Consider the following 13,292-nt stretch of genomic DNA (forward strand, 5'->3'; position numbering starts at 1 on the left):
AGGAGTTATCTGCCTCTGGTAATCCAACATACCCTCTCCCAAAGTGCAGAGACCATATTGATGTTACTTCTACCTCTATAGCCAAATGATTGTCGACTAGTTTATGATTCAAGATTCAAGATTCAAAAAACTTTCTTGTGATTCTAACTGCACATCAGCTCTGCAGGGCAGAATGAGACAGCGTTTCTCAGGAGCAGTGCAATCATAACATAACAAACACAACACTAAATAATAAACATAATAATAAATAGTAAAACACAACAGCCAGATGTCAGTTAAAATCAAGTTATAAGTATCCCGTGGAAGTTAAAAGTGTCCAAAGCAGAGTCAGGTGGAGCAGCTATTTAGCAGTCTGACTGCCTGTGGGAGGAAGCTGTTTAGTAGCCTTGTGGTTTTAGTTTTGATGCTGCTGTAACGTTTGCCTGATGGCAGAAGAACAAACAGATGATGGAAAATGAGATTTAGGTTGTGTGTTACAAATAGTACTTTTTAAAAATTGTCCTGCAATTGCCATTCTCATGGTTTTAAAAAATAACTTGTAAGTGTCACATCTCTCCCAACCCTCAAGACCCTTTGCAGAATGAGGGAACCATAGTTACAGTTGTGTAGGAAACTGGCCAATCAAGATGCATCAACAACAGCATGACATTGAACAGCAAATCTGTTCTGTTGTCATGGTCTTAGCCAGAACCCTGAGCCAAATTGTAACAAATGGTCTCAGACCAGAAATAATAACTGCTGCCTGACCTCCTGTATGTTTCTCACATTTTCTGTTTTAAAATTTATTTTTAAACTCTGTCTCCCACAACAAAAAACTCTCAGGTGCTAGGGTTGTTTTCTTTATGGACATATCATCTAGTGACTGGTGCATTTGTGCTTGCAGATTCCCTCGTTCATCCAAACTGTCTCCACTGGCATCTATTCTTCTTCCCAAAAGTACTATCTCACCTTTATCCCTGAGGTTCTAACATTGACCCAACATTTTGATGCAGCTATAAAGAAGGCAAAATGAACAGCTATATTTCATAGGGAGTTTAAGGAGCTTTGGTTTGTCACCTAAAACACTCAAACTCCTACAGATGTACTGTGGAGAGCATTCTGACTGGCTATATCACTGTCTGGTATGGGGGCTATAGCACAGGATTGAAGGAAGCTACAGAGAGTTGTAAAAGTATTCAGCACCATCATGGGTACTAGCCTCTGTAGAATCCAAGACATCTTCAAGGATCAGAGCCTCAGAAAGGCGGCATCCATCATTAAGGGCCCCTATCACCCAGGACATACCCTCTTCTCATTGCTACCATTAGTAAGGAGGTACAGAACCCTGAAGGCACACACTCAGTGATGCTCCCCCTCTGCCATCAGATTTCTGAATGGACATTGAACCCATGAACACTATCTCACTATTTTTAAAATTTCTGTTTTTGCATTATTTATTTTAATTTAACTATTTAATGTACATATACTTACTGTAATTCATTTTTTCTATATTTATCATGTATTGCATTGTACTGCTGCTACAAAGTTAACAAACTTCACGACATATGCTGGTGATATTAACCCTGTTTTTGACCCTGATCTGCGTAGAACTTCATATGCAAATCGCTTGCTATTTTGCAAACTCACATCTGAACTCTTTGTGGGGATGAGATGAACTGAATGGCACAGTCAGTGGTCGTGCTGCCAGGGAGGGTGAATGATGATATGTGTATCAGGTAAAGCTGTAAAGAGGAGACGATGAGTGGAACCTGAAATATAGTGTAAACTGGAAAAGTAAGATACAAACAACAGGAATTCTGCAGATGCTGGAAATTCAAGCAACACACATAAAAGTTGCTGGTGAATGCAGCAGGCCAGGCAGCATCTCTAGGAAGAGGTACAGTCGACGTTTCAGGCCGAGACCCTTCGTCAGGACAAACTGAAGGAAGAGCTAGTAAGAGATTTGAAAGTTGGAGGGGGAGGGGAAGATCCAAAATGATAGGAGAAGACAGGAGGGGGAGGGATGGAGCCAAGAGCTGGACAGGTGATAGGCAAAAGGGATATGAGAGGATCATGGGACAGGAGGTCCGGGATCGACTTCGACTTCTCTAACTTCCGCTAATGCCCCACCTCCCCCTCGTACCCCATCTGTTACTTGTTTTTATACAAACATTCTTTCTCTCACTCTCCTTTTTCTCCCTCTGTCCCTCTGAATATACCCCTTGCCCATCCTCTGGGTCCCCCCCCACTTGTCCTTCTTCCCGGATCTCCTGTCCCATGATCCTCTCGTATCCCTTTTGCCTATCACCTGTCCAGCTCTTGGCTCCATCCCTCCCCCCTCCTGTCTTCTCCTATCATTTTGGATCTCCTCCTCCCCCTCCAACTTTCAAATCTCTTACTCACTCTTCCTTCAGTTAGTCCTGACGAAGGGTCTCGGCCTGAAACGTCGACTGCACCTCTTCCTAGAGATGCAGCCTGGCCTGCTGCGTTCACCAGCAACTTTTATATAAAGTAAGATACAAGATTGAAATGTCTATTTATCCAAAATTGTTAAATTCTTTACAAGCCAAAATAATCAGGTCTTGTGTCACAGCTTTCACAACCTCAGTAGCTACAAAGCCATCCACAGTAAATACCATATTACTGAAGTTAGGTCAGTGTTGAATTGTAGGATGTATGCTAGCCCAACTGCACCCAGCAAGTTCTCAAAATCATATTATACAGTAATACTGGTCTCAGGGAGTTGGAGAGGGGATTCCAGTGCTTAGGACCCAGATGGTTGAAATTATGACTGGTCAAATTGGAACTATACCAAAGGTGTCTTTTGGACAAACAAAATATTCTTGCAGGACCTGCAGGGGATTACAAAGACTGATAGTGGTGAAAGCTGAGTTTTGACTGAGGATAAGATGAGATGCCAGTGAAGGAAGTAAATTGGAGGTTTGAGCCCACAGATCTTTAGGCTCATGCAAGTCTGTGGATTAAACTCAGGGAGAAAATCCAAATGCAGTTTGTCCCATCCCATTCTGTACAGATTTTTAGAGTTTTCAACCTTGATCGTGACTTCTAATCAGGACCCATGTAAGCAGGTTTGGGCATAACTGATAATGCTGAACCTATTGCATTGAGCCCGATGTGAACTTTATCCCTGCTTCTACTTTATCCCTATTTGGGGATGGGATGATTTTTGTAATTATAATGGCTTTCAACAGTCTATCTGCCAAATCTCTGTAACTTGAAGCATCCTGAAGTCAGCAAAGATGCACTATAATTGCTGGTTCAGATATTCGTCCTTAGTGGCAATTACAATAGCATCTGTTTCCAACAAACTTTGAACTGGTGGTTGGTTCACTGTGATTTTGGACAATGAATCCACTTAGAGGCATGTCCCTTCACAACATGCACCACAGTGATTCACCCACCTACTCCAATACCTTCATCCTCTATCACCAAGGAAATCAAAAGCAGTTGTCAAAAAAAAACAGAATGTTAGAAGAACTCAAAGAATCAGGCTACATCTCTGAAGCGTCAGGACCCTGCATCAGGAAAGATTGTTAGTAAGTAGTGCAAGGGCCGTGCTGTAGAGACTGGTGAGTGATAGGTAGAGCCAGATGGAGAGTGGACGATGGATAGATGGAACTAAGTGAGGGTAATAAGGGATGGATGAATATGCATGGAAGGAGAACCATTGGGTTTACGCATGTGAGACGTAATTTGGGAACAGCACCTTATCAATAACACCTCTTCAATAGCACCATCCTTTATAAGAAGGACCACAGTGGTTCATGGAGGTTGCTCTCGGCCTTCTTCTTCGGCATGGTTAGGATGTGCAGTAAGTGCTGGTCTTGCTGGCCAATGCCTTTTAAAAAGCAACATTGTGGAGAAGCAAGTTTTAGTATTAGAAACTCTTCCTGACAGTAACCCTTTAATTAAATATGAGTGGTTAATGATATGAATTTACTCAGAGAATGATGGGTTACAAAGTTCAGGCAGACACCTCTTCCAAAACAAAAAAACATGAGCAGATAGGACATGGTCTCAGCGGTGGGCTGAAATAACCAGAGATTCGTAGTTGGTTTAAATTTCTTTTGCGTTATCATCTGCACAGAGTTATTGAAATTATTGGATCTTCTGGGTAATGTTGATGGAAGAAATGTGGACTTTGCACTTGCACCACAAAGAATTCCAGCTGAATTGATGCCAATAGCCTCAGACAGGCGTGATATGAGAATACTGATATTTTAGTTTCAATCCGGCTGCTCACCCCAGGGATTTCCTTGCACAGATTTAAACCTTCCCTTTATGTTATTTCTCCTTTTGTAAGATGTATTGCCCTTCGGAAGTTCCTTCCCACTGCACTCTGCCCCCAGGAAAGTTTTAGATTGATCGAGGTGATCAGGGGTTTGTTGGAAGGTGAGTACAGAGCAAGGAACTATGACAGGGAGCAGCAGGAAAAATTTGTTTAGTGGTTAAGATGGATGCAAAGCTGGCGGAGCAGCGAAGGCACACAGAAAGCCCTCAGTTCAGTCTTCATTTGGATACTGGCAGTAATCAGTATGCCCCTCACTGTGCAGGGGAGGCCAGGCCAATGGCTGACTTCCATTTTATGATGGATCAGGGCAAAACTGGTCCTGCAAGAGGGAAGAACGTGCCTGCGGCTGGATGTGTTTGTAGAGCTACAGGAAGAATTCTTGTTCTTTCTGGGTCTGCCTTTGAGCAACGTTTATGCGCACTGTAGATTCAAGCCCTGGTTAAACAGAAAATGCTGGAAACACACAACAGGTGGCATTAATGGAGAAAGAAACAGAGTTGAGAAATAAAGATAAATGTTGGTTTTAATTTGCAGAGAAGTTGGTGGGTGAGGCCGGGTTAAATGGGGTAGTTAGAGAGTGATTATACTCCTTATACTGTTTGTATTATGTATGGTTAACAGCAGGGCTGTGGGAGATTCCAGGCTGGCCAGAGAGAAAAACAGAGTTCAAATCAGCACACACAAAATATTGGAGGAACTCAGCAGGCCAGGCAGCATCTATGAAAAAAAAGTACAGTCGATGTTTTGGGCCGTGAACGTTGACTGTACTTTTTCCACAGATGCTGCCTGGCCTGTCCTCCAGCATTTTGTGTGTGTTGCTCGGTTTTCCATTATCTGCAGATTTGCTCTTGTTGGCCCTTTCAAAATGCTGCATCACCAGATGTATGTTGCCCCCTATGCCCCTGTCCTTTCATCATTTTGAAAGGATCGTTCGCTTCACAACACTCTCGTTTCCATTTTGGTTGATGTCCATTTTCTGTTGAGCATTCATGTCCAACTGATCTCTTTGGATGACTTCAGGGAAAAAGTTTCCAGACTAATTCACTTTTTTTTGTTTGGGATGTGAAAGAATGTTGTTTACCCATTCTGTAATATAAATTACATCCACTTTTCTAATAAGATTTATGTTTGTGTTCACTGTGAATTAATACACATTTATTAGTGATAATACAGAATAAACAGTAAATGTCATTCACTTTTACCTTGCAAGTGTAGCTACTTTTATTTGTTCATCCAATGTGCTGCTGATAATGGCAAATGCAATGGTTCACAAGATCCAACACAACACATTTTGTTCACATTCATTATCACGGTATCTTCTCTTTGCCAACAAATCATTTTGTTTATATTGTTGAGAAACTATTTCAGATTTGTATTTTAAAATTTTCTAGCTCCAACTAAAAAGTGGGGGCAATCGTTTCCTTAGATTTATAACACTTTTTCCTTAAGGTAAATTCAAGGCACTCATTCCTCCTTGACATAGCAGATGGAATGAGAGAGATTAAAAATTTTTGTACTGACGCGGGATTTTGACTCAAAGCGTCAGCAATTTTCCACGCACAGATACTGCTTGACCCACTGAGTTTCAGCTGATTGTTGCTTCAGATTTCAACATCTGCAGTCTCTGTGTCTCCTCAGAGATTTATAGTTCTTTTGCATGTGATTCCTGAGTTGATTCAGAGATGAAAACTTTCATGAACTGCAGCGGAGATGCAGTGGTAATAGTTTGGAAACTACAGAATTAGAATCCTCCATACTGTTGGGGCAGAGAAGTGACTGAAAAAAAATCTATTAATGCCCAAAGTGTTTTTAATCCACAACTTGACTGTTTTCTGGTATAGCGCGTTGGATCTGTGCATTGTACAGTACATTTTGCTAAAGGATCTTGGAATCAAAAAATGAGGGATCTGGACATAGGGCACTTAATGGAGAAAGAGTTAAAGGCATTGACTGAAGCACTGGATTCTGAAATTAAGACCAGGGAACACAACACAAAGTGAAACAGACAAGATAACCACATTCAGTGGAGCAGAGGAGGTGAACTGAGATATGAGACTGAAGGAAGTTTGTAGAGGTGTGGTGGAGTGAGGTCATGGATTCCCATGATTAATGGCATTCCCGTGGTTTGTGGCATCTTCCAAACTATTGAGTTTATATCAGCCTCAGGACAGATGCCTAGACATCTGACTTTACCCTTCAGTTTCCTTTTCAGTTTCTTTCCCTTTCATTCCGATTGAGTGATAGTAAATCACTGTGATAATTATCTACTCTTTAATTAATTAATACAGGTTTCTAGTTGCTGATTCATGATTCTTTGTCCTGTTTTGTAGGAGAATACATCGAAGGATTGACTGAGCAGGACCTACTCCTAATCCACTCATGTAGACAGTGGACGACAGTGACAGCTCACAGTTTGGAAGAAGGCCACTATGTGATTGGACCAAAGATCGATATCCCTTTACAATACCTAGGTAAGGTGAAAAATGTGAACAAATAGAGCATTACTTCCTTCTAAATTTGAATGTAAGGATATACACTTAATGGTTTGGAGCTCAGATTCATTTTCAGCTCAGCGAAATTTAATGTTTTTTACAGTTGTGTCTCAGGAAAACAGAGAGAAAGTACGGCACTTCCCTTTCTGACCTCCAACTAATTGCCTGTGATCTTTACTGCTGAAATCTTCGCTATGAGTCGTGTAGCATGATGGCGTTTGATTGGAAAGTTTATAATAGAGTAGCCTTTTATGTCGAAGTGAAAGGAGGAACAAATATTGTAAGTAAAGTGGTGATGTACAGATGAACCTGCACCAAAACAGGGGAGCAATCCATGGCAGTGGAGTGGTTGGTGTGTCGCTATTCCAGCTCAGGGCTTCTGGAGTTAGGAGTTCAATTCCTGTGCTGCCTATGAAGGGTTTGTACATTCTCCCCGCAAACCATGGACGTGAGCTTCCTCCGAGTGCTCCGGTTTCCTCCCACGTCGCCAAGATGTAACCCGCTTGCCGGGACTTGCTCAGTGTAAGTTGTCTTATGATTAGGCTGGTGTGAAGTTGCTGGGTTGCTGGGCGCTGCAGCTTGTTCAGGCCAGGAGGGCCTGATCTGCGCTGTAAATCTGAATAAAATTGGGGCTAAGCGGAAAAATGGAACAGCCACGATGAAATGGTGGAGCAGTCTGGATGGGCCAAATGGCCTAGTTTTGCTCCTGTATCTTATGGTCTTATTGTCTTCAAATAAAATAAACTAAAAAAAAATTTTGACATATTGTTTGGAAGCCTCTGCTCCAAGTCAGGTCTGGACAGAGCATGGCTTAAACTGAGCAAACTGTTGATATTAACAAATTCCAAATTGTGCTTTATGTATTTATCCGTATTCATATGATTTACTCTTCAACAAATTAGAGAGGCTTTTTTGAAATGAAACAATGGGAGATTACCATTACAGCCTTTATAATCATTGTAAAGGAGAAAATGCTGCAAATATTCAGCAGTTCAGTCAGAATATGCGGAGTGAGAAACAGAGTTCACATTTCCAGATACAGAGCTTTAATCAAACACTAGCTGTATTACTCTCCACTATCCTGGTGAGCATTTTCCACATTTCCTATTCTATTTCAGACTTTGAATATCACTATTTTTTGCTTTTCAGAAAATTGCAGCAAAGTAATAACTAATTAATGAATATTGTAATAACATTAAAAACATACAAGGTGATATGTGTAATAAAGCTTTTTTTTGTACCTAGCTCAATACTGTACGGATCTAGTTTGTTGAAAGCCTCCATGGAATGTTATTTAAGCCTTCACACCAGAGCGCTGTGAGAGTGCTGTGTTTATAGTGAATGTCTGGCTCTTGCAAAATAAGGTCACTGGGGCAGAATCATGGAGAACGTAACAAAGGAAGAAAATGACTGCTTTTTGATTTTTCTTTTTGCATTTCCTTTTGACTATAAGAATAAATGTGACTCCGAGCTGAAACCTCTACATGCCAGAAAGTGCTCTGAATTTCAAACGTGTTGTCGAGTTCATTGGGAATTGGTCTAGAAAGTGACAGACTCCGAAGAGATTTTCAGCCTGAACGATGAAATTTATATTAATTGAACCAATTCAGAAATTGTAATTTCTGTCAAACTGCTATGAGGTACAGTAGCTCACTCATTCCATGTTGCATTTGTAGCAACCTCTGGCAATAAAGAGGAGCCAGAGACATGCCGAACAAATGATCTATTTAAGCAGATAAAGCAGTTTCACACCCCTGGGTGTCAACTTCTCTCAGGATCTATCCTAGGTCCAACACGTCGATGCAATTGCAACGAAAAACGACAGCAGCTATATTTCATTAGGAGTTTAAGGAGAATCAGTATGTTAACAAAGGCACTCGCAAATTCCTGCAGATGAACCGTACATTCCAATTGGTTGCATTACCCTCTAGTATGGAGGGGCACTGCACAGGATCAGAAAAAGCTGCAGAAAGTTGTAAACTCATTCAGCTCCATTATGGGCACTCACCTCCCCAGCATCCAGAACATCTTCAAAAAGGGATGCCCTAAAAGTATGTTATCCATCATTAAGGACCCCCATCACCCAGGACATACCCTCTTATAATTGCTATCATCAGAGAGGAGGTACAGGAGCCGGAATGCACACACTCAGTGTTTCAGGAACAACATCTTCCCCTCTGTCATCAGATTTCTGAATGGACAATAAACCCATGAATGCTTCCTCAGTATTTTCCCTCTCTTTTTTAACTGCTTAATTAATTTTTTAATATACTTATCGTAACTATGTATTGCAATATACTGCTGCTATAAAACAACAAACTTCACGGCATATGCCGATGATATTAAATTTGATTCTGAGATTGATACTGCTGCCTTGAATTTTTGCAAAGTAGCTTTCTTCATTCAATGTTTTGTGTGTGATTTCTGCATTCCCTTCCTGAACTTATTCCTTCCCATTGTGAATTTCTCTGATGGCTTATTTTCCAGATTTAGGCTTTGACAGATGTCTGTTTAGTTTCACTTGTCCAAGTGATGTTGGGCATTCTGTGAATGACACTCACTTGTTTTGAGATTAACATGTACAAAAGTCAGAATCATTGCAGAATAATGGAAAATATTTTGTGTAAGTTTGTAAATGGAATATTGAAAGAATTTGTGCACCATGAGACACAGGAGCAGAATCAGGTTCTGACTCTGCTCCGCCGTTCCATCACGGCTGGATTATAATCCCTCTGAACCACATTCTCCTGCCTTCTCTCCACCACATTCGATGCCCTGACCAACCAAGAACTTATCAACCCTTCAATCTCCACTTTAAATATACTCAATGACTTGGCCTCCACAGCCATCCGTGGCAATGAATTCCACACAGATTCACCACACTCTCACTGAAAGTTTTAGATGACATATAGAATCTCCACAGACTCCTGTAGAGATGCTGTCGTGTTTTTTATGATGGGTCTAGGACATGTCCTCTGAGATAGTGTCACACAGGAATTTACAGTAGACCCTCTCTACCTCTGATAATAACTGGCACATGCATCCCTGGTTTCCCTCTCTTGAAGTCTATAAACAGTTCCTTGGTCTTATTGAGTGAGAGGTTGTTGTTGTTACAGCACACAAGCTTGCTGATGACACCACTGGTGTATACAGTGTTGGAGCTGTACTTCGCCACACAGTCATAGGTGTAAAGTGAGCAGAGCAGTCGGGCTAAGCACATGTCCCTGAGGTGCTCCTGTGCTGATGGAGATTGTGGAGATGTTTCTGTCAATCTAAACTGACTGGTGTCTACAAGTGAGGAAATCCAGGATCCAATTGCTCTATTCCCAGAGTCATTCTTGTGAACCTCCTCTGGACCTCTCCCATGCCAGCACACCTTTTCCTAGATAAGCGGCTAAAAACTGCTCACAGTAATCAAGGTGCAGTCTAATTAGTGCTTTATAAAATCTCAGCATTACATTTTTGCTCTTATATTCTCGTCTCCTTGAAAGGAATGCTGGCATTACGTTTGTCTTCTTTACCACTGACTCCAACCTGCAAGTTAACCTTCAGGGAATCCTGCACAAAGACTCTCAAGTCCCTTTGCACCTCTGATTTTTGAATTTTCTCTCCATTTAGAAAATAGTCTACACATTTATTTATTGAGATAGAGTGCTGAATTAGGCCCTCTGAGCCATTTATTCCTTCTACCAAAGTGCATGACTAAACTCTTCCCTATACTAGGTTCCATTTGTCCATTCTCCCCATCTGTCTCAGTTCTTCCGCAGATTCACTGCTTCCACAACACTATCTTTGTATCTTCTGCACACTTGACCACAAAGCCATCAATTACATCATCCAAATTGCTGACCTACTGTCCAGCATGAAAAGTAGTTCCTCCCAGTGGCATTGGGCGAAGGACAAGAATTTCAGGATGTATATTGCATACGTTTCTCTGACATTAAATGCATCTATTGAAACCTTACCATTTCTGTAGTGTTTGTCTGTTTCACGAGGCTGAGTTGCCAGCTCGACACTTGACCCAGCTCGGGTGAAACTTGTGCAAGGAGCTGGCTAGATTCGAACCTGGGACCTCTTGTTCTGAAGTCCAGGTGCAGATGCCAACACATCGCCAGCACAGACATAACATGAAAAGAAGTGGTCTCAATAGCAAACCCTGTGGAAACACACTCATCACTGACTGACTACCAGAACTGACCCCCTTTATTCCCACTCTTTACCTCCTGCCAGTCAGCCAATCTTCCATGCATGCTAGAATCTTTCCTGTAATACCATGGGCTCTACTCTTGTTAAGTAGCCTCATGTGTGGGACCTTTACAAAGGCCTTCTGAAAATCCAAGTCAGTATATGTTTTCATCTGAAACCCAGTCCCGTGGCCTGCTAATCTGAACGTGTGATTGTGAATGTTATGGATATAGGCAACGCATCACTGAACACTGGGACGTAGAAAAGTACAGCACAGGAACAAGCCCTTCTGCCCTCACTATCTGCATGATCATAAAATGCCAGTTTAAACTAATCCCATATGCCTGTACCAGGTCCATGCACCTCTTTCCCCTGCCGGTTCATGTGCCTTCCTAAATGCCTCCTAAACGTTGTTAGCATATTTGCTTCTGTACCTCTCCTGGCAATCTGTTCCAGGTACCTAAAATATTATCAATAAAAACTTGCCTTGCTTGATTAACAAGGAGGGTTGAGGAAGGTGGATTATTAGTTGTGGGCAACAGAGCACAACAAAAGCAAAGTTTTTGACAATGATTGGAAGGTCCAAAGTGTAAAAGTCCACAAGAAAGTGGTAAACTGTATCCAAAACTGAGTGGCAAAATGTAAAGAGGAATGTTTGATGGGTCTTTAATGACAGGAAGACCATACTGTATCTCACTTTTCATGAACTTGCTTTTTTTTTTTACCAATGATTGAAATTCAAAAGTTGGGGCCATGATAAGGTGGTTTGCAGGTGATATAAAAATGCACTGTGCAATTAACAATTGGATGGAAAATGTTAGACTGCAAGAAGGTGTGCCAAGCTGGGAAGAAAAAATGGCAAATGGAATTCAAATCAGCAGGATGTTAAATTGTATTTCTGATGTGCTGCAATAAGGCAAGGAATCAGACAATAAATAGCAGGATACTGAGATATGTGAAGGAACAAGCTGTCCTAGAAGTGTACCTTTAGATAGCAGAACACATTCATAAAGTGGATAATAACTGCACGGTATGATTTCCTTAATTAGCCAACAGAGAAATCAGTAAAACCAGTGATGCCTTGGCATAATAGTTAACTGTACTAATTAGACCACATGGAGTTCTGTATACAGTTCTACTCATCATTCAAAGGAAGTATGTGTTTGAACTGGAGAAGGTGCAGAGGAGATTTACAAGCATGTTGCTAGGCTTAGATAACTGTGGTTCCAAAGGAAGATGTAAAGACTGAGGTTGTTTCCTTGAGAACAGTAGAGAATGAGAGACTTATTGAACAGTTTAAAATTATGAGCGTCATAAGTAGACAAAGTCAGATGGGCCAATCTTACTTTGTGAAGCATCAAAACCAGGGGTGTGGATTTAATAATAGAAAGTTTAGATGGGAGATGAGTTAATCTTTCACTCAGAGTGTGGTCAGGATCTGTAATTCATTGTGTGAAGGGTAGTTAGAAGCAGCACTTGGATGTGTGATCTGCTGGGCAGTGGATTTCATGTTGTAAAGTGGGGCTAGATGGGACAGCATGTTTTCATCCTCTGTAGAAATGATGGGTTGAATGGCTTCCTTTTGTGTCATAAACTTTTATGATTCTAATTCTTTTTGCTTAAATACTTCTATAATTTTCAGTGTCATATAAGCTAGAATGGAAAACCTTCAACAAAATGTATTACTTTAAGCAAGCTCAAATGAAGCTTGATTAATTTTGCAAAGATGAAAGCTAGAGGTGTAAACTGATTCATGAATCACAAGAGAATTTTCCTCACTATTGAATGAGAAGTATTATGATTCAGAAGAATGTTTCTTTGTTCCGTTCACTCCCAGGTACACAGGTTATAAATCTCAGCTTTAAGTATTGGGCAACAAAAGTCTTACAAGTTGTTGCTGCTCAGTCTGCTCATTGATCAACCCTGAATGGAGATCTCAAATTGAACACTCAAATCAATTGAAATAATTCAGCCATGGTTGTGAAAAATTTCCTCAAACCTGATATAAAGTGGATTTCTGCAAATCATTTAGCTAATGTTCTGCCAGAGCTATCATGAGTACAAAACTGTAATAATCACATGAGCGTTGCCACTGGCTCACAGGTGTAACAAGTTCAGTCTCTTGTTTCCATGCAATTATCTCTCCTGTATTCTCTGATGTGCACTGTCCTTCAGCTAAATGATGTATTCTCATCCCGCTGATATACCGCATTGTGGTCTTGTCCCTCCCTAGCTCTGCAAATGAGTGTAGGCCCAAAACACTGGAAGAAAATTATTCTTCTTTCAGTCTCCCTCTTAGACACCACCAACTATTTTGCTCCACC

The 13,292-nt window shown here is 41.0% G+C and overlaps 1 protein-coding gene across 1 annotated transcript in view; it reads left to right on the forward strand.

Annotated features, from left to right (window-relative positions):
* The window catches only part of gareml (GRB2 associated, regulator of MAPK1-like), a 164,235-nt gene that overhangs the window by 45,943 nt on the left and 105,000 nt on the right, over nucleotides 1-13,292 (forward strand). Inside the window, exon 2 of the mRNA XM_072278906.1 lies at nucleotides 6,622-6,762. Coding sequence (XP_072135007.1) covers nucleotides 6,622-6,762 — 141 coding nt within the window. The remainder of the gene's footprint in view (nucleotides 1-6,621; nucleotides 6,763-13,292) is intronic.

Source organism: Mobula birostris, chromosome 2 (assembly GCF_030028105.1).
Source record: "Mobula birostris isolate sMobBir1 chromosome 2, sMobBir1.hap1, whole genome shotgun sequence".
Taxonomy (NCBI): domain Eukaryota; kingdom Metazoa; phylum Chordata; class Chondrichthyes; order Myliobatiformes; family Myliobatidae; genus Mobula; species Mobula birostris.